We start from the raw sequence: 24,904 nt of genomic DNA on the forward strand, positions 1-24,904 counted from the left end.
TGGGGGAAATTATTTGGTAATTATTTGAGGATATTGGGAGTAGCGGGATTTGGAGGACGTTAATTATAATTAACAGGATAGTTGAGAAATTACACTTTTGCCCTTGCTAGCCTTGAGAGGTTTTGATTGACCTAGGGGCATTTTGGTCTTTTGACCATGGGTTATATTTAAGTTAGAAAGTTGTAGAAGGAATTAGGCTGAAAGAAAAACAAAGTAACTTTCTTTCTCTCTCACGATTACCTCTCTCCTTCCTCTTGGATTGGTGTTTAAGGCTAAGTGGAGATTGAAGCTTGGGGATCAAAGCTTGAGGGTTTGGGAATTAAGGACCGATCGTTCTCAAGGGTCGCTCTTAAATTATTTTACGCTCGAGCCTGAGGTAAGAAAACTACACCCAGTATGTGACATGCATGGTTATTGATGAAGCATGTTGAGTTCTCTATATATTGACATTGAATGCATAGTAAATGCATAGCAGCTTTGCTTATCTGTGTATGGTACTGACTTATTAGTCAGAGAATGACAATGGTGTTTAGTATTGATCCTGAAGATGTGACTTATCAGTCAAGTTTAGCGGTGATACTGAGCACTGGTCGTATAGTATTGGCTTAAGATTCAAGAACGGCATTGATGTGTTCAACACAGTTCAAAATGATTAGATCTAATCAACATGAGCATGAAATGCTTGACCGACCCCAAGTTCGATGAAAACTAAAAGCACTTGTCTTGTCTAAAGGCTAGTTACGTAGAGCCAGAGTCAAAAGGCTCAGGCGACTGAATGTTCACATGGCTTAGGGAGCGGATCCCCAGAGATAGACTCATTAGTCATCTATCCAAAGTGTGACTCATTAGTCACTTATCTGATTAGGGTGTGGAGCCCCAGAGTGGGACTCATTAGTCACCCATCTGATTAGGGTGCGGAGCCCCAGAGTGCGACTCACTATATGATTATGGTTGCAAGCCCCAGAATGATTACCAGAATCATTTATTGATATTACATACATGGAGTAATAAGTTTTCTTATTGAGCCTTGGCTCACGGGTGCTATGTGGTGCAGGTAAAGGGAAAGAAAAGCTCACCCAGCCTTGAGTGGACAACTTAGGTGGAGATGTGTACATATGCAGCCGCTTGACCACCACGTCCAAGGTGTTTCTCAGAGGAACTAGGGGTTAATTCTATTTTTGCCGCTTAGGTCAGCGGGTTGTAATTTTTACACTATAATGACCATTTTGGATTGTAAATAACTTTGTAAACACTTTTATGGGCCTATGTACAATTTTATGTTTTAAATAAAATATATCCATTCCTTTTGAATCGAGATTTTTCTCATTAGCCTATTAATAACACCTAGATGCATGTTTATAAACAAATGACTCGTTTAGCAAGTTAAGCACTGTTTAAAGTCAACAGTAACGGTCTTGGAGTAACCAGGTCATTACACAATCCTTTTTAAACTCTCAACTTTTGCACGGAGAGGGTTGTACTCTTGATTGTCACTCTTTGTCGGGTGTTCTCTCATTCGAGCATTAAGATTATCTCGAAGGTCTGGTTGTTGCTGCCTCCCAGGGTAGTCCTCAGGAGATGCCTTGTGCTTGTGAGCATTCATATCATATCACAGGTCGGGCTATGCGCGGTGGTGATCGCCATCCTCAAGGTGTCCCACCTCAGTCTCCCCCTTGGAATCAACATATTCGTTATTAATCGATACGCTAATTCCTTGTCCTTGGTGGGCGGAGATATTTTTCCTGTTGGCCCCTTGGCTAGGGTTTCTTTGATGTTGGCAAGACACCACCTCTAGGCCTAACGCGGTCTGTCGCGGTTCGCCGGGGCAGGAGCCCCTGGGCTCCGTGGAAGCTGGCGGCCTGGCGATGTCCTCGAGCACCATGGCCCTAGTGATCACTGGACCTTCTCGGGAATTGAAGGGGCTCGAAGGCCGGAGGAGTCCTTTTTCTCTTTTGAGAAGGCTCTTCATGAATCTTCCCCTTGCCACGATCTTGTGGTTCAAGTGGGGCTCCAGCTATAGATGGGTGCACAGGTGGCACACCAGCTGGTAGATCTTGCGCCATGTCAGTGGGGGGCTAAGGAGGCACACCCATTGGCGGAACAAGTGGCACTCCAGGTGGGTGCACGGGTGGCACGTCAGCTGGCTACCTTGGTGGTATTTTTCCATGAGGGTTCCCTTGCATCCCTTGAGCTTCCAAAGTGGCCTTCATGGCGTTAGCCATCTCCTGTAAGGCGGCGATACTCCCTTCCTGGGCTTCAATCTTTTGCTATTGGGAGATGATTTGACCTTTTAGGGCCACCACCTCTGGTGTATCCTCCATGTAAAATGACTGAGAGTAGTCACTCTCGTAGTAGTCGCCTCCATCCTCGCTGTCATATTCGACATCTTTGTCGTAGTCGTCCTGGGCCACCTTCGGGTTAGACGGTGGAGGACTTGTGCAAAGCTTCCATGGATGTTGTTGACTGCTTTTTTCACTATCAACTAATTAACTGAACTTAAAGAAAATTCAATAAGAAGACACAAATTTTACATGGTTTAGGTTATTAATTAACCCTAGTTCACTAGTCTATTGTATTAGGATGTGAGGAAGTTTGAAGGTTTCAAGCTTCTATGGAGTTCATGTAGCTCTTAGCAATGCTTTGAAATACAAAAGTTTGGCCTCTTTACAATAGATGCCCTAGCCCTATTTAAAGAGGTTGAGGACATTTAATTCCCTTAATGAGGAGTTATTACAAACATTCCCAATTAACTGGGATATAAATACTAATTAATACATTTTCTCATAATTAAAGAGGTTGTGGGCCCATGCATATCACACGACGATCCCATGTCAGGCGGTGCAGTGGCACATGCTTTTTGTCGCTTGTACGGACTCGACACCACGACTTGAGTAACAGTAGCATGTCAGATGACTGCTTGTGGTCCAGGCACATATGCTCCAGGTTCGGAGAATGCCTCTCGCAGACCTGGAGGAATAAGATCAAGGAGAGTGGGCAGTACATGAATATGGGAAACAACTTACCCCCCGAGGAACTCTGAACGAACTCACCAGGGATTCCTTACCATCCACGGAGCTTAATTACTCTAATGACTGCCACATGTCTATTGGTGAAAACACAGACAACAAATGCAAAGGCATGGACAGATCCATTTTCCTCATGGGTAAGGGTTGTAGCTCGTCAGCTTGCAGGGTCGGGCAAGATCTCCAACGGTAGATCTAGGCTCGTTGGCTTCCATGGATATCATTTGGGCATCATTTTTTTTCTTCAGATTTGTTAGAATTTTGTTTTTTTAGATCTGTTATTGAACATGAGTTTGATTCTTGGGTTGTTCTTGGAGACTTCGATGTTAATTTGAATTATGTAGTTTTGGATGATACTTTTATGTTTGATTTTTCTGATTTTTTGAGAATACGAAGAACACGAAAGAGAAGAAGGGAGGAAGAGAGAGAAAATATTTTTTTTTATTTTGATTATTGTTTTATTTTTATTGTTAAATATATTGTTTATAGTTTTAAAATTAATTTTAATCTTAAATATATTAATTTTTTTAAAAAAATTATAAGTTAGGCTAATGAAAATATGGCATTAATTTAAATTTGAGGGCATTTTGGTCATATTAAAAAATATTTTGACCAAAATCTAGCTCATGGTACTAATTTGTTCTATTTTGCAAAACATAGGTTCTGATTTGTCATTTAACAAAATACAGGGGACAAACTGGTATTTTTCTTATTATAAATTTTAGCTCAATAACCATTCAATTCCATAATTAATCCTTAAGAGGACCAATATTTAATAATTTAGCAAAACTTGGATTCCAAATCTTGTAAGATCATGTTCCTAGCTATTCATGTTATTGAATCTCTAAAACAAAAGTCACTAGTCTCATTATATTAAGAGACCTTAACGAGTAAATCAAAAGACTCAATAGACATGAACATGAGTTCATGACTACTCAGGATTTAGACTGATCTACATATGATCATCATATTGATATGAATTAAATCTTTATGGTAAATGACATGTTTATAAAGAAATTATTTCACATCAATCTTTTCATATAATATCTAATTATATAAAGTACATTCACTAAGATATTTATCCACATTGGCAATCCGGATCTATATCATATATATTTGAAAAGTACTTAGCGAATGTTACCTAGAAACCATTCATTATCTATAATCATAATCATCTCGTACTCATACAAGATCATATTCTCATTAATGAATATAGAATTTTCAGATATTTCTAATAATTATTCAAGTAATAATTCAAACATTCAATTATAAAAAAAATGTATTTTTATTTAATATCCAAAATAAAATGTCTTTACATATATTTTTAGGGCATAAACCCTAACACACCTAATTATGAAAAAAATAAAGAAAAATTTATTAATGTTGACCATGATTTTGGCCAACTGCAAGTAGACGCAAAAACGACAATAAACCTTGAATAGAAAATAAATAACACAAGTAATTTTTATAGTGGTTCAGCCCCAGTTTGTTGGTAATAGCCTAATCCACTTAGAGTTGTGATATATGTAGCCTATACTTAAGATCAGATTAACCTTAGTCAATTGAGTTTCTCAAGTATAAGTAGAAAAGTACAGTGTTTCTCTCTCTCTAAACTCTCAGAAAATGCTCCCAGAATGCCCCAAGTAATGGTCCCAAAGTCTCAAAAAGAGAGTTCTCTCAGTCTAAAAAGATCAGATCCCCCCAAATGATGCCATGACCCATTTATTTATAGGCTCATGGATCGTACGTTAGAAATATCCCGTTTGACGGGGTCCTTGGTTGTTCCAACCAACTTTAATTAAGAAAATATAAATAAGTTCAAATTACAACAATATAGCTATTACTCTGGGATATCTGAGAGATTCCCGCGGCAGTTGCGAATGATTCGGGTTGAAGTTGTTATTGAGGCTTTACTGAAGAGGCACTAGACGGTAACTTCTGAGATTCTGATCCGTCAACCGACAAAATCTATCCCCGAAGTAACTGGTCGACCAAGACAACTCACTGGTTGGCCAAATCACACTACTAGCCAGGCATGGCACACTACCGGTCAGGCATGACACACCACTGGTCGGGCATGGTAAATCACACCACCGGTCGGGCATGGTACACCACCGATTGGGCATGGCACACCACCGGTCAGGGATGTCACATCTTTGGTCGGGCATGGCACACCACTGGTCGGGCATGGCACACCATTGGTCGGGAATGTCATATCTCTGGTCAGGCAAATTACTTCTGACCAGTAATATCACAACTCCGCAGGTCAACTCCCAACCTTTTCACTTCTTTAGTCAACACATTTATTGACTATTAATGTGTCATTTACTGACCATGCATTGCCACTTGTCCCATCTGATTGCCACGTCATCTAAAGAAATTTTGGGGATAACATTTTCCCCCAAGTTTATTATATGATTTTCTCATATGATAAACTTTTCTTCTACCTCCTTGCAAGGATCCGCAGTAAATTTAATAGTTATTGTGTCTTAAAATTCCAAAAATGACCTTCTATATTCTCCCGCCTTTTCAAGTAAACCCACGATTGAACTTTTCAGTCCATGAAAATGGTAGTTATCAGCTTCCCATCTTCCATCACACTTTCGGGTTCATGGGTTTGTATGAACTTTGAAGTTTTCTTGAAACTTTTTGAAACCCTTGAAGTTCCCTTCTTGATCTTATTTGCACAGTCCAAGATTAAGAAAATATGTTAATACATCACGCTATGCTCCATACCCTTTAGCCCATCAAACTTGTTTCTTTTACCATTCCTAACCGATCAAATTCCTTTGGCCCCTCGGAACCCAAATAACTTCTTAGCTGCTCAGACCCCTGTTTAGCCCTCAGGTGTGCCTCCCAGCTGCTCGGACATGCCCCCCCAACTCTTTGGACACGCCTCCTTGCTCCTCGGACGTGCCCAACTCCTCGGACACACCCAGTACCTCGGACAACCAGCTCCTTCGGACATGCCTAGCTCCTCGGACAACAGCACTTTGAATGTGCCCAGTTCCTCGAGAACGCTCCCATCCGCTCGGGGGCACGCAAGCTCCTCGGAAAGCAGCTCTTTGAACGTGCCCAGCTCCACGGGAACGCTCCCATCCGCTCGGGGCCACGAAAGCTCCTTTGACAACATCTCCTTGGACAGCAGCTTGGGTGCACATCTCCTCGGATGCTCCAGATCCTCGAACACGCATCCCCTCGGTGTGCTCCTTGAACCGCTCGGACACACGTCTCCTCGGATGCACCAGTTCCTCGAACATGCACCCCCTCGGCGTGTTCCTCGAGCCGCTCGGACATGCGTCTCCTCAGACGCACCAGTTCCCCGGACACGCATCCCCTCGGCGTACTCCTCGAGCTGCTCGGACATGAGGTTCCTCCGCTCAGACATGCGCCCTAGCCGCTCGGGGGCATTGCACAGCCGCTCGGACGCACACATAAATGCTCGGCCATCACCTTAGGCCTTGGTCCTTTGACATTTGGAATTATCTATTTGAATCTCTCAAAATTACTATTTTTTCTCAAAATATGTCTTTATCTGGGGTGAGTTGATTTTTCTTCTCAAAGAAAATTTTTCACTGTGTAGTGAATATTTTTGCTTTGCACTCATTTTCTATTTGGTTTACTCAGGGACTCAGCACTGTTATTCATGCTCAACGCTGAGCAGTCGACTATAAGGAGCTGGTCAAGATCTTGAATGATCAATTGGTGGAAGCCTAGGCAAAGATTGAAAGTCTGACTAAGTCTGAGAAAGATCTCCAAGAAAAGATTGAACAAGCTGAGAAAACAATTGATGACTGAGATAGATCGTTGAAGGAGTTGGTTGATGAGAACAACAAGCAAGTCCAAGCCAATAAAGACATTGACCGACCAGCTGAAGAAGAAGACTCAAGAGAATGAAGAGCTGAAACAGGAGAAGGAGACTGATCTGGCTCGTTATGAAGAAATCTGCTTCAACTGCTTCTATCAGATTGGGAAGTTAAACAAGCCTCTCAACCTCGAATTTCTCTCTGAAGGAGCCAAGGCTAAAGAACTCGCCAAATATAAAGCCAAGGCCGCTGAGGAGGCAGCTCTTCCAGCTGACATTGTGCATGCCTCTCCTGCTCTATCATTTCGACCAGAGGAGGTCCTGGATGTTGACGATGGTGTTGACCAGCCAGAGACTAGTTTACCCGACCAATAGACACTCTTAGTCGAGCTAAGAGCTTCCTATCCAACCATAGAGTTTCCTACTCAACCAGTGATACATGCTCAGCAGACCAGGGAAGTTGTATCTGCTCTCTCGACCAGGACAACTTTGCACCTGACCAGCTAAACTTTGTATCTAGCCAGTAGTTTACTTTTTTTTCTTATACTTTTGTGAAGACAATCGCTGCTTAAAAGCTTTGATATTTTTCTCGTACGGCCGAGTTGTTGGCATTTATACTTTACTTTTCCTTGCTAACTTGAAACATTCTAAGTCTTTTTAGACTTAAAACATTATAAGTTTTTCGTGAATAGTAAAGTCACTCTGATGTATGCCTTATATTTTCACATGAGTACTTAGTTTTCTAACTTAGAAATTCTAGACATTTCATAAGTCCCTAATAAGTATACTTTCTCACACTCTTATTGCTCTAAAATTTTATGAGCATAATGTTTATTGTCACACGGATATTTGCTTCTAACTTGAAATTTTGAAAAATTCCAAGTTACTTAAGCTTTGTCAAACAAGTTAGCTTAATGGCCTTTTTTGACTTCGAAAATTTACAAGTTAGCCTAAAAATAGATATCTTAACTCATACTCTTATTGCCTGTGTTAAATTATATACCAGTATACCCCATGTGCCCCCCAAGCGATCAGGGTTGAAAGATCCTTGGTCACTTGCTACTTGACCGAATCGATTCGAGTAGTTAATTACTCATGAAACACATAGAATATATGAAAAATATTCGAGCAGTTGAACACTGCTTGAACATACCAAGAAGTTGAACACTATCCAATTTTACCAACCAGTTGAACAATGTTCGAAAAATTAACACACATGCATATTTGTAGCAAGAATCGACCACGCTGCGCGTAGTCTCTTTTATTACTCGTAAATTAAAAAAGGACAAAACGTGTCTAATAACGATTCTTAAACAACAAAATTTGTTCAAAAAATAAATGACTGGTTAGCAAATAACCAGCTTATAAACCAAACTTAAATAACAAGTTAAACAACTTGAAATTAAGCTACCACTCTAAAAGTGGTATTTAGTGATAATATATCCATAGACGCTCGCCATTCCAGTGGTTCCTGATCAAGCTCCATTCACCCAATCTCAACCTAGCACTCCAGCTCATGTCGAAGTGTCTGGGCATACCTCTCCCTTTCTTTGTTACTATCCCCAGCCAAGTGTGGACCTCCACATATAGTGTCTAAGGTAAAATCCACATGCCTGGGTTGCAGGGGTGGAGATCACTGTCGTTTGAACCCAGGATTGTTGCTGCCTCCTTATCCTTGGGGTTTCTCTGCCCGGTACTTTTTCAACTTTCCCGGCCGAAGAAGAAATTCTATCTCGTCCTTGAGGTGATTGCATTCATTCGTGTCATGACCATAATCTTCATGGAAACGACAAAACTTATTCATGTCTCTCTTACTCATCTATTTCCTGATGGGTGGAGGTTTATTCTAGGGAACCTCTTCATGACTAGCAAGATATATTTCTTCCCGGCTAGCTGGGAGAGTGGTGTAGTTAGTGAACTGAGGCTCATACTTGGTTGGCTTTTCGTTTAAACTCGACTTAGCCTTATTTTCTTCATGGTGGTCAGACCCGTTATTCCCACGTTTCTTTCCACCATTCTGAACGTTTCCACCATTCTTAGGAGGGTCAGTCGACCCGCCCGGATTGTTTATGCCATTCTCCTCTTTCTCGATTGCATCATCCAATTTCATATACTTGTCCGCTCGGTCAAGAAATTATTGAAGTGTTGAAATTGGATTTCTATGTATACTATCCCACAAAGGGCTCCAGTAAGTGATTTCAGAGGATATGGCAACCATCTTCCCCTCGTCTCCTACAACAGTTTCTCTATTGGATTCTTTCATGATTCTCTGTATATAATTCTTTAGAGACTCAGCCTTTCCTTGTTTGATATCTGCCAAGTGGTTGGCATAAACTGGTGGAGTCCGGGCAGCGCTGAATTGTCTACAAAACTCCTTCCTGAATGTTTCCCAAGAGGTAATGGAATTCGGCTTAAGCATCCAATACCACTCTTGGGTAGTATCTGACAATGTAATCAGGAAAACTATACACCGATAATCATCACTTACCCCAAGCAGTTCCCATCTGATCCTCAAATTTCCCAACATGTCTGATGGGATCTGCTTTCTCTGTATATACCGGCAGCACCAGTGCTTTATATTTTGTCAGCGGCTGGGCTGCTCTGATCCGGGCAAAAAATGGATTGCCACTCCTGTGGTCTACCGCATCAATCCCGAAAGGTCGTTTTGATAAACCTTGCACTGCAGTCGTTAGTGCATCAAGCTGGGCTTGGATGGTTGGTGCAACTAACGAGGCACCAAAATTTTGACTTCCCGGTCGGGCATTTCCATCTGGTGCAGTGTCGTCAAGTAATTCTACTTGATCGGTAGGGTGGGTCAAATCTTTCCCTTCGACCGGGATGGTCTTCCTCTTGTTGGTAATAACATCCCTTAGATCCTTTCGGGAAGCATGTTCTCCTACCCAGTCAAACACCGTGCTCTTAGATTTTTCAGAAGGCTTACTGCGCGGGACCTGCTCTCTCCTACTACGCTGCTGGTGGGGATGTAGTGGTGGCTTTTCGGTACGGCTCGAGCAGTCTATTCCTCCTTGCTGGTCAGTTCCTTTATTTTCTTTTTCTTTTGACCGGTTGGTTTGATGATTGTCCCCTCGTCTCGACCATGTCCATCTTTGTAGCTAGGATTTTTTTTTATCTCGAGGAGCTTTGGTTTGGTTGTTTCCGGGCGGAGTGTGCTTACTATCCAACCGGTAACTCTCTGATCGGGAGGTTTCCGACCGGTGACCTCTGGAAGGGGTTCTAGAGTTCTCCCTTTGTGTTGATGTAGTTCTAGAGCGGACTCCATTATCTGCCCGACTAGTCTGATTTCTTTGACTCCGGTCAGGTCCCCGAGAGTCCGTCCTTCCAGCACGGGACTTCTGACTTGCATTGTCCTTTCGTGCTCCCTGGACAGCTGCTCGTGCCACGGCTTGAGCATTGGCTTGGGCCAATTGGGTAGCCGCTTCTAGAGCAAGTGTTGCTTCACGATGTCTCTGGTCGACTTCCTCTTGTCGTTGTCTGATCTCTTCGCTTCTGGCCTTCATATCGCACCTTTGCTATTCTAACGCAGCTCTCTGCCTGGCCATCTCTTCAGTGAAAGACTCCTGTCGGGCGTTAAATTGCATCATCTCCTCCTGGAAATCCCCCATGGCCTCTTGGAGTTGTTCGACCTCTGGAGTTGTCTCCTCGAGAAAGACCCTGGGCTTAGTCTCAGGGTTCTGAGGTCCAGGACCTTCTGATCTAGCAGGCTCTTTTGATGTACCTAGCTTCCTGGATGCCATATTGGTATTCTTGGCCGCCATATTGGTAGGATAGTTGTGTATTTCTTGAGTTTAGCTCTCAATAAAAGCACCAAAAATGTTGATCACGATTTTGGCCAACTGCGAGTAGACGCAAAAACAACAATAAACATTGAATAGAAAATAAATAACACAATTAATTTTTATAGTGGTTCAGCCCCAATTTGTTGGTAATAGCCTAATCCACTAAGAGTTGTGATATATGTAGCCTATACTTAAGATCAGATGAACCTTAGTCAACTGATTTTCTCAAGTATAAGTAGAAAAGTGCAGTGTTTCTCTCTCTAAACTCTTAGAAAATGCTCCCAGAATGCCTCAAGTAACGGTCCCAAAGTCTCAAAACTAGAGAGTTCTCTCAGTCTAAAAAGATCAGATCCCCCCAAATGATGCCATGAGCCATTTATTTATAGGCTCATGGATCGTACGTGAGAAATATCCCGTTTGACGGGGTCCTTGGTTGTTCCAACCAACTTTAATTAAGAAAATATAAATAAGTTCAAATTACAACAATATAGCTATTACTCTGGGATATCTGAGAGATTCCCGCGGCAGTTGCGAATGATTCAGGTAGAAGTTGTTATTGAGGCTTTACTGAAGAGTCACTAGACGGTATCTTCTGAGATTCTGATCTGTTGACCGACCAAATCCATCCCCGAAGTGACTGGTCGACCAAGACAACTCACCGGTTGACCAAATCACACTACTGGTCGGGCATGGCACACCAGCGGTCGGGCATGGAAAATCACACCACTGGTCGGGCATGGCACACCACCGGTCGGGAATGTCACATCTCTGGTCGGGCATGACACACCATCGGTCAGGCATGACACACCATTGGTCGGGAATGTCACATCTCTGGTCTGGCAAATCACTTCTGACTAGCAATATCACAACTCCGCAGGTCAACTCCCAACCTTTTCACTTCTTTAGTCAACACATTTATTGACTATTAATGTGTTATTTACTCCCCATGCATTGCCACTTGTCTCATCTGATTGCCACGTCATCGAATGAAATTTTGGAGAGAACAATTAATATGTTATAAACAAAAATAAGTTTGAGCTATATTTACACTCCATATTTCATAAATAAATAAAAATACATTTATTTATAATTACAGTCCATATATTTCCTATTCATTTTTGTATAATTTTTATTAATTTAAATTTATGTTTTAATTAATTTTTTATTTTTGCTTTAATTTGAGTATTAAATTATTTTAATTTTAATTAATTCATTCATTCATTCATAAATACAATGGTATTTTGTTCATATTAAAATTATCTTGACCAAAATCGGTTTTAGGGTCCTAATTTTAACATTTTACAAAATACAGGACCCAAAATTGTATAAACTATTATTATAACTAAGGGTGTTTTGGTCATATTAAAAAATATTTCGGGTTTAAGATCCTAATTATAATCTTTTACAAAACATAGGGTCTAAAATAAAATTTCTAAAAACGTAGGATCTAAACTGCCACTTTTACAAAACATGGAGTCCAAAATAGAATTTTTAAAAATGTAATGTCCAAATTGGTACTATTACAAAACACATGGCCCAAAATAGTATAAACCCTATATATAATTGTGTATATGTTTATGCTAATACTTGTTGAGTTTTGAGTTACATATTAGTTTTTGTGATTTTTGATTAGTTATGAGATAAATTATGAATAATTTGTGGATTCTTTTTTTTTTTGTTTATCATGAATATGTATTTTGTTTATGATAGACTTTTGATTTTGAATGAGTGTATATGTAAAGTTGAATTAGTCTATGAGTATAAGATTTTGAATGTTTGTATGTATTTTGTTAATGGTTAAATTATTTGGTTATAGGTGTAAATTGCCTAAACTCCACTGTATTTTTGTGGTGCGGTATGGTGTGATTTGAGATCTATGTGATGCGGGTATAATTTGGAAAATTGTTTAAAGTGCATATGCGATAGGGTCCAATAAATTAGCAAAAATTACACGGTGAACACTCGTACATGGAGTAATATCTATTGATGATTATTTACATTAGGTTTGAGTTTACTTGCTTAAACTCAAAAGTCTTGACTTTTTATGGGTATAAATGTTTGAAAACTCATGGAAAATCTAACAGATAAAAGGATTTCAACAGTAATAATAGACAATGGTCTTGAGTTTTGCAATGATACTTTTGTGATGAAATGGTATAAGCACAGTCAAGGTCCTGAACCTTGAGGGACGGTATGCAAAATATAATACTTTTATAAAACATTGTATATAAAATGATCTTTTTTAAAATTTAGAAGCCTTTTGTAAAATAAAATGACATTTATACAAAAATTCGAGCCCTTCGAGGCCCTAAGGCCTCCATTATAGGATTGTTCAAGAGAACCCATAAAGGAGAAATTTCACCTGCTTAATATTGGGTGTTAATTAAAATATATGCTAGACATATTAAAAATTTCAAAATAATGTTACTTTTTGGTACTCTACAAAAAATACCCTCATCTTTTCTCTCTTCTCACTTCTCTCTTCTCTCTCTCTCGGTTCACTCCCTTTCACCTCGTGGCACTACCAACACCACCACCATACTAAATACTGCATTTTTCGAACAGATCTGGGCATAATTTTTGGGATTTTTTGCAATTTTTTTTTTCAGATCTAAAACTCTGAAATCTGCAGAAAATCAACATTACTCGATGGTAGTTCGATTGGGGCTTTCAAAAGAAAGGTTTTCATGAAAAAATGACTTTGTTCGATAGTAGTTCGATGATGGTTCAATGGTGGTTCGATGGTGCTCGATGCTAGCTTGATGGATTTGATGCGATTCTTACAAGAGATATAATTTTTTACTCAGGTATCCGTTTGTGTTGATTTTTTTATTTTGGGTATTTTTTGCAAAATCGGCATGTTTGACATGCTCATATTCACATTTGTGAAGTTTAAAACTTGAAAACATACCAAAACATGTAACATGAGGTATGCTTGGATGTTTGTATTTTTTTTTCAAGTGTTACACTTCATAATTGTGCATATGAGCATGTCAAACTTGTATATGTTGAAAAAATACTCAAAATAAAAAAAAATCATCCAAAATGGACACCCGAGTGAAAAATTATGTCTCGTGCAAGAATCGCATCGAGTACATCGAGCTGGTATTGAACATTATCAAACCACCATCTGAAAAAAAAAATTGTCGATTTTCTGCAGAAATCTGAGTTTTAGATCTGAAAAAAAAATTACAAAAAAAAAAACCTCAAAAATCATGTCCAAATCTATTCAAAATGCAGTATTTAGTGTGGTGATGGTGGTAGTGGTGTCGTGAGGTGTGAGAGAGTGAACCGAAAGAGAGATAAATGGAAGAGAGAAGAGAGAAGAAATGAAAGTATTTTTGTTAAAGTACCAAAATGTGACATTATTTTGAAATATTTTATATGTCTAACATATTTTTTAATTAACACCCAATATATTGCACAGAAACTGAAATTTCCCTTGTAAGTAGGGAGATGAGAGAATGAATCAAACTTTGTCAAACACGTCCTGATTACATACTTTAAGCAAATACACCAATTCCATCATTTTCAGTGTTTTTACAGGGACATTTGAAGACATTAATAAAAATAGAATGTTTGTCAATCCATGAGCACGTTCTACTCCTATCACTACAAAATTGAAACCAACTTTTAGGACACTGTTTTATTAGCCTGTAAGGTGTAATGTTATGCTTTCTATCTATAAGAACATAGAGCAAACCAGTCCAAAAAATTCGAACGTTGGACATTTTAGAAGAAATTAATTGGATAGGACACAACTGTTTACCTTTTGGCATCTACTATTGTATTGTTATTTGTAATTTTCCCTTTTTCAATTATGTTTTAAAAAGAAAAAGAAAAACCTTCCAAGGTTTCTACTTCTGTAAGATAAGACCACATTTAAAGACTATGATTGGATTGAATAGTTTTTCATGTAAATATTTGACTCCAGCACATAATAACTAAATCTTATTGAAAAACTTGATATAATTTTATCACTTTTTTAGTAATAATTTTATCATATTCAATCCTTATTTTTGCTGTTTCAATGATAATTTTTTTTTTTTTAAAACTAAGTATTTTGTATCAACTTTATATACTAACAAATTATTTTTTAGATCTTATATTTTGTAAAATAATTTAAATTAACTCTTAAATCCAATTTTGATAAAAGAAAAATAAATATAACAATATATTTATGTTTTTGTTCTGAATTTTTAGTTTGGTTATTTGTGATTTTAATTCAAAAAAATTTGACGAAAATTAGAATCTATTTGAACTATCTTACTTCCAAAAAATTATTTGTTAAAATATGAAATACAAATAGATAATGAGAAAGTATCCAAAAGAGTATAAATCTCTTATATTTTCTAATTCACTTATAGTTCCAAATGCGACCTAAATAAATATATTACACGTTAGGTTGTCTTACTTTGTTCGGTTTGTTTGACAACAAGTGTCAATAAGAATGATAGAATCCAATGCTGTTCTAAATTTAATTTTCAGTACTCAGACTATCTGTCTGGTATATATACCTTGATTGTCTTGAAATATGTAACACGATAATATAATAGAAAGAATTCAAAAGAAACATTTTTTTTTTGATAAAAAAGAAAACTCTTTAGAAAGAGGGCACACCAAACGTCTCCCGTTTACGAAGCGTTCATTTACCTAGTTCTCAAGAACAGTGAACTTTACAAAAAGAGCTCCTACAAACAGGCATACGAAAACAGCTGGTTCCATCATGTTCCTAGATTTCAAGGAAAGAAAAACATCAATTAAATCTGGTAGACTAATCTCAAATAAAGTATTTTCGCCATAAACAGGAACCCAATTATACATGCACACCAGCTTCAAAATCATATAATTGCACTCATAATTTCAAGTATGTATGTCTGTAATAATGTTATTCTGTTTTCGTTAATGGACCTCATTCTTATTAGCTAGTTTAAATTATTCATCTATAGTAATGGTATACAAAACTAATGATCCGTTACATTTAAGAAGATATCCTTCTAATGAACCAAACCAAAACACTCACAAATTACTACATAATTTGATTAATTTCACACAACCTTCACAATAGTAATACTAGGTTACTAATTCTTGTGTTCTACTAAGTATTTACTATTTAAATAATTGAAAGGAGGAAGATACAATCTCATTTTTAAGAAATTAAACAACCAGTTGACTCAAGTTGAATACCTCATTGGCATCTATTCTTCATGATACAAATACAGGCCGAGGCCAAACCGAGCACATGCTCTGCAGAAAGCTATCTCCTCTGCTGCAGCAACGGGATCCACAATGTGGCTGTCACTAGACGATATTGTACCAGATGACTCCCGGAATGCCTGTATTTAAGTGTCAGGTGAAGTTAAATACTTGAGAAATATTAGTAAAACATTAAAAGATTTTTGAGTAATACAACATAATATAAAAGCAATCGTTCTGGCTTGTGTCACCACCCAACTCAGTGTGAAATAAACTTGTAATATGTAGATGTAGAGCAGTGAACAAGGTTGATAAAAGCATCTTTACAGTGTCTTTAACATATAGAAAACTTGAATGAACCAATCGATCGATGTCATGGCAAGACTCAAGCTAATAAATTGCTTTAGATTCTTATAGCTAAATTGTATCCTGATCACATACGTGCAAACCAAGACAATCCATTCCTCATTGTTAAATTTTAAAGTACCAGCCAGATCAACCAAATATTTACTTTTCTAATAGCCAAGTGTTGAGAAGCTAATGGATTGCCAACAAACTAATTAATGCGTGAAATGGATATAAACTGAATAATAAACTAATTAGACTTAGACCCAACTACTCTCTAATCCTATTGGTGAAAATGGAAATAAGAAATTATGAGTACAAGCTCAAGCACCCACCTTTTCTCTCAAATGTATCTCCATTTACATTTTGATCTTATCTTGCCTTGATAAGATAGGGCTTGCCTTGATAATGTTTCAATTTGCAATATTTAAGGTGGTTTACTCAATTCTATTCTATTTACCAATACAAGATCTTGACAGAGAAGGAAGGAAAGAAAGAAATACCTCTCCATCAGATCCCCTTATGGTGAGACGGTACACAACAGTGACAGAGCCGTTGTCAGAGAATATAACATCACGTATTTCTCCACACCAACCTGCCAAGCCAACATCAAAGAAAGATGATATCAATTTGAAAACACATTGGTATTACACACACAAAAACATAAACAAGAACAATGACGAACCAGGAGCATAGAAGCTCAACATCCTGTTCGCGTGGTACCTATACACAAGAAGAAGAAGAAGCCGGACCTGATAAGATCAATCCATTTGATAACATGATTAGAAGAAAAAGAAAAAAGAAAAAAAATTCGGTTTTCACCAGGGGATAAAGGGGGTGGCCGAAGCGAGAGCGGGAACATTAGAAGATGGGGTTTTGACGATGATGTTATCAGGGATTCTTTTGTTGAGGTCCCTCAGGATCTCAGCCAGAGGACGAGTGATACAGGAGGAGTTCGCCGATGAGAATGACTTATCCAGCGGAACCACATAATTTGAATTAGGCACTCCGCCGCCGCCCTTCTTGGCATCGCTGCTGCTACTGCTGCTGCCACCACCACTACCACCGCTGCTGCTGCTGCTGTTGCGGCTCACAGCACGGACACAAACAAGACCTGTTCTCTTCCATTTCTCAGAATTATTAGAATCAGAAATGGTCAAGAGAGATCTTCCCTGCTTTAACCTGAACGAAGACAAAGACACCGCCGATGGTGAAGCTGATTTATGCATCAGAGAATTGCTGCAACTGCTCTGCAACGCCATGTTCTTGGTTCAATTCCTTCCGATCAACCACTCACGAAAGAGAAAGAGAGAAAGAAAGTAAACGGCTCCTTCAAACTCTGACTATCTGCACCCTCCTCGACTACTGGTAGATGAACCTCCCCAACTTCCCTTCTACTCCTTATTTTTATATTGAGTCCAAATATTTTTTTTTAAATAGTAGTTCACAACATTGTGTGTGTAATGTTTTTTTAGGTGGATATTCTCAGTGCACATATATTACTATTTCTTTATTTACTAAGAATTTTCTATTTATTATTAATTAATATTATTCACACTACTACCAACCCAAATACCAAATGTGAACGCTACTCTCTCTCAATATTTTTCTGTTTACCGCAAATTATATTTAGTTATTTTTTTTCCTTTTTTTTGCTTATTAAATAAATAAATAAAAGGTTATAATCGTGAATATGATAATAATAATAATAATTGTAGTAGTATGCCCCAGTTGCACTCCCACCTACCCCCTCCTAATTCCTAGTCCCACGTTCTTAAATTCGAAAAATGGGTGTGTTTGAGCCCAGCCCAAGTAATCGATTATTCTCAGCCCACACGCACACTCCTCTACTTTCTGGATTATCCATATTCCATCTTCTGTCTTTTTTGACTTTGACCCATTGGGTTGATGTCTTTCCCAAAAATAACCAATACAATAGCAAAGAACGAAGACTTATTATAAAAATGTCAAAGAAAAGCAGCCAACAACCACGACAGGACAATATCATAACCATGTAATTTCTGAAGTCGGCTTTCTTGGATTTCCATTAATATGTTATGTGTTATCTCTATCTCTATCTCTATATCTCTCTATGTATTTAGGCAAAACTTAACCTACATAAAATAATGATGGAGCATTGACATTTGACAGCCCAAGGGAAAGAAAGTAAAAAATCAAATTAGTGGACGATGAGTGAGTGGAAATTGCCAATGGGAATGGTTGGTCTTGCTTATGAGCTTGAGTTGGAGAGCTTTGTGTGGAAGATGAGCTGAACCTCATTGAGTAAGGTTTCCAAATCGATTGCATAATCCCTTTCAAACTCGTCATCATCGGTATATGTTGTCAACAACACCCGTAGCTGCTGCCTCATCCTCTCCAATGCAGCATCCAGACCACACACATCATTCAAAACCCCAGCTGCAGCCTCACTTATCTTCCCTTCCAATTGCAATACACTTTTAATTGCCAAGAGAGCCTGTGTGTGTTATTCCAATCCATTACTCATTCGTTAGCACCACACACCACACACCACGCACAATTAATACAATACCAATTATTGAGCCAAATAAAAACATCACCTTCTCTTTTAGATCAAGATCAGAAGAAGCTGTTAAATCAACAACACACTTCAACAGAATGCTATTGCTGAAAACAGACCCATGTTTTACAGCTTCCGAATCCGCCCCAGCAGCAAGATCTCCCACAAGAAACACAGCCTTCTTTTGCAATCGAATATCAATGCTTGAATTGCTTAGTATGTCCTGAAATACATTGCATTGCATTACATTACATACATTGTTTTGTTTGTAATAATCCAAATTCAAATCCAAAACCACAACCTAACAATGCTTGGTTTACTTAATGAGGCTGCTCACCTGCAATAGCTGCACACCAGCTTCCGCAAAGAACAATTCTTGACCAACTAAATTGTTTCGAATTAAAGCCGAAACAGCATACAAACCTTTGTTGGCTTCTTCTACCCCATCAGCCTTCACCATCTTCATCAGCTTGGACAGTGCCCCGAGTTCCAGCACCTGGTCACCAATTCACCATTGTTCAACTCAAAACCCATTATTATATTTACAATTTATGACATTGGCATTATACACTTTGGTAAAAAAGAAAAGAGGGCATACCTTGCTCTGAACTTCAAGATTGTTTTGACTTGATTTCCCAAGTATCCAAGCCGCAAGAGTCCTAGTCTCTGGGTCAGCATGGTTAAGCTCTTGTATTACCACAGCAAGGCCTCCAATTTTGCTTAAATCTAGCCAAAAATAAAATCATTAAGTACCATTCATTAGTAGAAAATGCGAAAAAAAGAGGGAAAAAAAGTACCATTTGCATTATGAATTGGCTCAACAAGTACAAGGAGCTCCTGTAATGCACGATGACGATCTTCCAAAGACAAAGATGAATTATTCAAGTCGTTTATAGCGATTTTCATGAGTTGGGCATCGGAAGGCATGTTTAGATTGTGTATTAGCTCCTTTAGTTCTGATTGACGCTTCTTTATCTCATCCGCTGGTAATTTCTGGACGTCTTTGGCTGATTCTTCCAATTTCGCGGGATCAGAATGACCTGAACAATCATACGAGTTAAAATCGAGTTTGAGCTAAGAAATACCACTAAGAGAAAGAGAGAGTGAAAGTGGAAGCGAATAGAGACCAATTGCCCACTGCAACATTCCGTCAAGCGTAGAGAAACCTCCATCGATATCCTCCGCTTCCTCCTCTATCGGCAAAGACATAGATGATTCGTTGAGGCGATCTGCACTGGTCACGGCCATGGCCGAGACCATCAACATCACTACGAGTAAGTGTAGATTTGCCATGAGTAAACTCAACCTAAAGACCAGTCCTTTTTTCCCCCTTCTTTCACTCTCTTCTTCTTTATATAATATTATATTGAAATAGTACACGTCATTCCGAGTAACTTACACCGTCGATGCACCATCGTACGGTTCATAAAAGTTGCGATTTCGTTTTTATTGACTTGTTTTAAGTGAGAAACGACATGTCGTTTTTTTAATAGTTTTATCGCGTGAGTTAAATTAGATTTAGGCGCTTCCTTTCTTTATTTCTTCCCTCCCAGACCCAACCCCAACCTCAACCCCGTCTTACTGTCCCATCCCTTAAACCCTAAACCGCTGAAAGAAGAAGAAGAAGAATATGGTGAGGCTCACCGCCGATTTGATTTGGAAGAGCCCTCATTTCTTCAATGCCGTTAAAGAGCGAGAGTTGGATCTTCGAGGTATGTGTATATTATTGTAGCCCTACTTTTCAATCTAAAGTCTTTGCCTCACTCGTCTTTTTGTTCGTGTCAGGTAACAAGATAGCTGTAATGGAGAACTTGGGAGCTACGGAGGTATTTCAGTTTCAGATAATTTGCTTTACTAGTTTTCCTCTTCGTTGAATTTCATTTCATTTCTTTTCATTTCTCAGGACCAATTTGACACCATCGATCTGTCTGACAATGAGATTGTTAAGCTTGAAAACTTGCCCTATCTAAAACGATTGGGTACTTTGCTCATAAACAACAACAGAATTACTCGTATTAATCCTAACATTGGGGGTAAGTAAGTTCAGTAAGTCACTGAGTCAGGCCGGGTCTGGTCTGTCTGATAAATAAACTATCTTTTGGGACTGAATTGCATTCGTTAAATTTTGTTCTTAATTTTGCGAATTGCAGAGTTTTTGCCGAAGCTACACACATTAGTTCTTACAAACAACAGGCTTATCAACTTGGTAGAGATTGACCCTCTTGCTTCCCTCCCTAACTTACAGTTTCTTAGCCTCTTGGACAATAACATCACCAAGAAACCTAATTATAGACTCTATGTCATCCACAAACTAAAGACACTCCGGGTTCTTGATTTTAAGAAAGTTAAAACCAAGGTAATGCTTTTTTTTTCTCCCTCTAACCAAAACCCAATTATATAATATGTACCTGATACCTCTACTTGCCATATCAGGAGAGACTGGAAGCTATAAACCTATTTTCTTCCAAAGAAGTTGAAGAAGAAGCCCAGAAGGAATCTGCAAAGACCTTCATACCAGGGGAGACTCCTACTGATTCAGAAACTGCAGAGGAAGATGTATCACAGAAACCCGTTGCACCAACACCTGAGCAAATTACTGCTATTAAGGTACTGTGCCCTCTTACATATTAGGTCATCTCTTATTTGAAATAGTTCACATTATAACATTCTTGGACAATGCTACTTGGGCTTGCTGGTTGCGGTATAAGCTGTTAAACTGACAGAACCATGAAAAGATTTACTTGCCATTTTTGAAATTTAATTTTGCTCAATAAGCATATTCATGATCTTTCACGCAAATATCTTTTGAACTAAAGCATTCAATTGCAATTTTTTCCGAAAGACTGCTATTCCACATCTTATTAAAAAAAATCATGGAGATGTAATTTTGTTTAAATTGGATGAAATGGTGAGTCGAACTTCATTGAGTATGTCTTTACTTTATAAATCTTGTTATTACTAAAAACAATATGTTAGGACTGGATTGCTAGTTTGGACAGTTGGCTATTAGAGCCAGGCACTTTGGGTGTGACATGGGAATCGTGGCAGCTCCCTTTGATATTTGCAGCAGGCAGCAGCATAAAGAATAAAGAGAGTAGTGGTTCAAGTTAATGAATTTTGGACTGAGCATTTCTAATAATTTAAATATAGCCTTAAAAGAAAAAGGGAAAAAAATAGCATCTTTAAAAGAGTCACCCAAAAATTAAGTTCGGCATTTAAACCCAGCTTTAATGAATTGAGAGACACCTCCCTCAATTCTGCGAGGCACCAGCCTCACCTCAAGGAGGTGTACACTTTAAGGTCACTCTAGCCCACCTCAATTTCAACTTTGAAAATGTTAGTGGAGAGTAGGGAGCTCTCTTAGGAGATTATAGGCCCCTCGAAATGCCTGTTATCTGTGTTTGGTGTATTTCCTTGACCATCAACACAGTAAAGCCAATTTTGGCCCTAATTCTTCTTTATTATTTTGAGCTATTGTCTCTGTGATTATCTGGTTCCCCTCAAAATAAGATTTAATCTTTTGGTAAAATCCCAGCTCCATGTACAACTAGAAACTATGTGATCAGCAGGAGCTCAAAATTAATAGTTTTTTAGTGGTTTCAAGTTCTAACTGTTGATGCTCTAACTTTCTGCATACTTTGTTCTTGAGGAATAAATATATGTACATATATATAAGTGAAATGCTCCTATCTTTATTGGCACTTTTATTCTTTTGCAGGCTGCAATAGTGAATTCCCAGACTCTTGAAGAAGTTGCAAGACTCGAGAAGGTGCTTATTTTTTTCCCATGTTTTCTTTTTCAATTGGAAGCTTTGAACTCATAGACTTGTCCTGTTTTCTGTTTGTGCACTTTACATTGGTACTGTGATCTTGAATATTATACTTGAGTAGGCGTTGAAGTCCGGTCAGCTTCCCGCGGATTTCAACACTTTGGTTGACAATGCTCCATCCAACAGCATTCAAGAAACAAAAGAAAGTACAGTTTTGAACAGTGAAAATGATGCCGATGTTAAATCAAGAGATGTGGAGGAACATGATAAAGATGAACCTGTACCCATGGAACAGGTATTGATGACTTCTGAACTATTTGTATTTTAACATATTCATATGTCCCTAGTGCTGCGACTTCTGAACTATTATTAATGTATTCATATGCTCTTCGCTTCATTCTCCATTTTGTATGTCTTTGAAGTATGTATGCATTTTGATCTCATGATATGCATCTATTCTCATTTGTCTTGGAAAATATTTGGAAATGGCCTGTCATGGACTGCTGTATGCCTAATAAATTGATTCAATTTCATGGTATTCTATACTTTTACTTTTATTTTTCCTTTTTTTAACCATATTATTCTTCCTGAAGTTTATGCGGTTTGTCTTCCTAAAGCTATGACCCTATGTTAGTTGTATTAGGCTTCAATATTCTTGGGAGTAATATTGATCGGTAACTTAGTTATTTTACAGTTATATTTCATTAACTTGTCTGTTCTAGTACATGTTTAATGACTATTCGAGTTCCTTGGTGATTGGTAGTAATCATAATGTGGATCTTCATTTCATGTGGTTGCAGGAGTAGATATGTTTAATTGGTCTTAGGGAGGAACATTTGCTATTTGCATCTGTGGTGGCTGATCTGGAAAATAACAACTGAGACTCAACAATTGGATTTATGTGAGGAATTATTTGCCAATGCCAATGACATGGCTCTTGAAGTTCTCTTCCGGCCTCAAATGATGCTGACCTTTGTTTTTATTTTTTATTTTTATTAAATGTATTAGAAAGGTATATTCTGCATGAAACACTTGACATATAATAGGCTTGTGGAAAAGTTCCCTCAAATTTCATAACTGGTTCTAGTTATCTTTTTGGATTTCCGGGAGTGTGTATTTAGGACCATTAGAAAGGGAGGGTCACAATTTACTCTAGTATGAATTTTGGTCAGTGATAGCCATCCAATTTGATTGGATTGGTAGATATACAATGATTTTACTAAGAGCATCTCCAGTGCATTATTAAATTTGTGTCAGTGTGTCATTTTAGTATAATAAGTTGGGGGGAAAATATGCATTCTGAAATTGTGTTAAATTTGAAATATGTTAAAAGTTTTTCCAAGTTTAGTGCAAAATATAAAATAGTGCCAAATTTGGTTATAATAATGAATGTTTATCAAAATTGACCAAGCTTTTGCATTCAATTATGTTTACATATAACATTTGTGTATTAAAGTATAATGTTAAATATTCTACTAAACATGGCATTTAGTTGTTTTTTTGTTATATCTAATATGGCAGGTAAGACAATCTGGTGACCTCTTCCTCTCAAATATTTTTTAACTTTACTGGTGGAGGAATGAAGTGATATCATTCTCACCAAGTATGGTTCATCTCAGATGTGAATAGATGTATTTTTTTTTTCACAATTTCTTTTCCAATTTTAAATTTTTGGAGAGATATTTATGTGTCTTCTTTAGATGACATTTCTTGCACTACCAAGTCTCTGTTTCAAAATTTTCGGTTATTTGGTTTTTCATCATATCGATACATTAGTCTTTTAAGTCTCTCTACTTGCACTACCAAGTCTCTGCTTGATTGGGATGAATGAAAGTCGTGAAAGCTCAAAGTAGTCTAGCCAAGAAAGCAGTCCGCCAAGTCTATAAGCCATAGAAATTACCTTGCGAAGACTTGCTTTCACACATAATCATCTTACTAAAAATAGCTTCGCTAAGGCGCTTTACCTTAATTGCAGCTCGTGAGTAGTTTTTATAATAACAAGTCAAGTTGAGACTCTTTTACTAAGTTAATCGGATAAAAGATGATAGAGGTCCAACTGTCATTACGATGAATTGTAGGGCTGTTCATCAAACCGCCCGCACCGCACCACACTGCAAAAAAAATGTGGTTTGAAATTCTTCGCGGTGCGGTCGCGGTTTGAATTTTCACTAAACTGCGCGGTGCGGTGCGGTTTGCGGTTTTGAATTATTAAAATGCTGTTCAAACCGCACCGCACCGCATATTATAAAAATACTATTTTTTTATATTTATTTAAGTCTAATATGTTAAAGCCCAACCCAAAGCCCACTAATTTTAGGGCAACACTCTCTTTTTTCACTCAGCCGTAGGGACCTCCTTTGCCACTTGTTCTTCTTCTTTGCTCTGTGAAAAAAAAAAAAATTGTTCATGTTCATGCCATTGTTCATCTCT

General features: G+C 38.1%; 3 protein-coding genes across 4 annotated transcripts; 1 reads left to right on the plus strand and 2 right to left on the minus strand.

The window, feature by feature from the left end:
• Window positions 1-15,081: 15,081 nt before the first annotated feature.
• On the minus strand, window positions 15,082-17,605 carry LOC133822471 (DNA repair RAD52-like protein 2, chloroplastic). 2 transcript variants are annotated; one of them, XM_062254819.1, is made up of 5 exons: window positions 16,989-17,601; window positions 16,852-16,889; window positions 16,670-16,761; window positions 15,813-15,961; window positions 15,082-15,357 (listed from the first exon to the last, which is right to left on the minus strand). In XM_062254819.1, exons 1-4 carry the CDS (start codon window positions 17,426-17,428, stop codon window positions 15,824-15,826), a joined length of 708 nt encoding a protein of 235 aa, XP_062110803.1. In that variant the 5' UTR covers window positions 17,429-17,601; the 3' UTR covers window positions 15,082-15,357; window positions 15,813-15,823. The 2 variants fall into 2 exon arrangements, with proteins under 2 accessions (XP_062110803.1, XP_062110804.1); XM_062254820.1 differs by lacking the exon at window positions 15,082-15,357 and having other exon boundaries at window positions 15,541-15,961; window positions 16,989-17,605.
• Window positions 17,606-18,102: 497 nt separating this feature from the next.
• Window positions 18,103-20,028, minus strand: LOC133822469 (uncharacterized). Its single transcript, XM_062254817.1, has 6 exons — window positions 19,833-20,028; window positions 19,503-19,745; window positions 19,304-19,431; window positions 19,043-19,201; window positions 18,746-18,928; window positions 18,103-18,642 (listed from the first exon to the last, which is right to left on the minus strand). Exons 1-6 carry the CDS (start codon window positions 19,996-19,998, stop codon window positions 18,397-18,399), a joined length of 1,125 nt encoding a protein of 374 aa, XP_062110801.1. The 5' UTR covers window positions 19,999-20,028; the 3' UTR covers window positions 18,103-18,396.
• Window positions 20,029-20,235: 207 nt separating this feature from the next.
• LOC133822470 (U2 small nuclear ribonucleoprotein A') lies at window positions 20,236-23,702 on the plus strand. The gene is made up of 8 exons (XM_062254818.1): window positions 20,236-20,417; window positions 20,491-20,531; window positions 20,609-20,738; window positions 20,856-21,061; window positions 21,139-21,312; window positions 22,424-22,474; window positions 22,596-22,769; window positions 23,275-23,702. The coding sequence occupies exons 1-8, from the start codon at window positions 20,336-20,338 to the stop codon at window positions 23,278-23,280; spliced, it is 864 nt and encodes a 287-aa protein (XP_062110802.1). The 5' UTR covers window positions 20,236-20,335; the 3' UTR covers window positions 23,281-23,702.
• Window positions 23,703-24,904: the final 1,202 nt, after the last annotated feature.

This window comes from Humulus lupulus, chromosome 3, assembly GCF_963169125.1.
Source record: "Humulus lupulus chromosome 3, drHumLupu1.1, whole genome shotgun sequence".
Taxonomy (NCBI): Eukaryota; Viridiplantae; Streptophyta; class Magnoliopsida; order Rosales; family Cannabaceae; genus Humulus; species Humulus lupulus.

Coding starts and splice junctions, on each gene's coding strand:
- LOC133822471 (XM_062254819.1), bottom strand. CDS start 17,428: ATGGCGTTGCAGAGCAGTTGCAGCAATTCTCTGATGCATAAATCAGCT. Junction 16,762..16,851: donor GTTGAGCTTCTATGCTCCTG/GTTCGTCATTGT, acceptor TTGGCTTGGCAG/GTTGGTGTGGAGAAATACGT. Junction 15,962..16,669: donor TAAGGGGATCTGATGGAGAG/GTATTTCTTTCT, acceptor ACTTAAATACAG/GCATTCCGGGAGTCATCTGG.
- LOC133822469 (XM_062254817.1), bottom strand. CDS start 19,998: ATGGCAAATCTACACTTACTCGTAGTGATGTTGATGGTCTCGGCCATG. Junction 19,202..19,303: donor ATCTTGAAGTTCAGAGCAAG/GTATGCCCTCTT, acceptor ATTGGTGACCAG/GTGCTGGAACTCGGGGCACT. Junction 18,643..18,745: donor ATCTTGATCTAAAAGAGAAG/GTGATGTTTTTA, acceptor TAACACACACAG/GCTCTCTTGGCAATTAAAAG.
- LOC133822470 (XM_062254818.1), top strand. CDS start 20,336: ATGGTGAGGCTCACCGCCGATTTGATTTGGAAGAGCCCTCATTTCTTC. Junction 20,418..20,490: donor GCGAGAGTTGGATCTTCGAG/GTATGTGTATAT, acceptor TGTTCGTGTCAG/GTAACAAGATAGCTGTAATG. Junction 22,475..22,595: donor AAGTTGCAAGACTCGAGAAG/GTGCTTATTTTT, acceptor ATACTTGAGTAG/GCGTTGAAGTCCGGTCAGCT.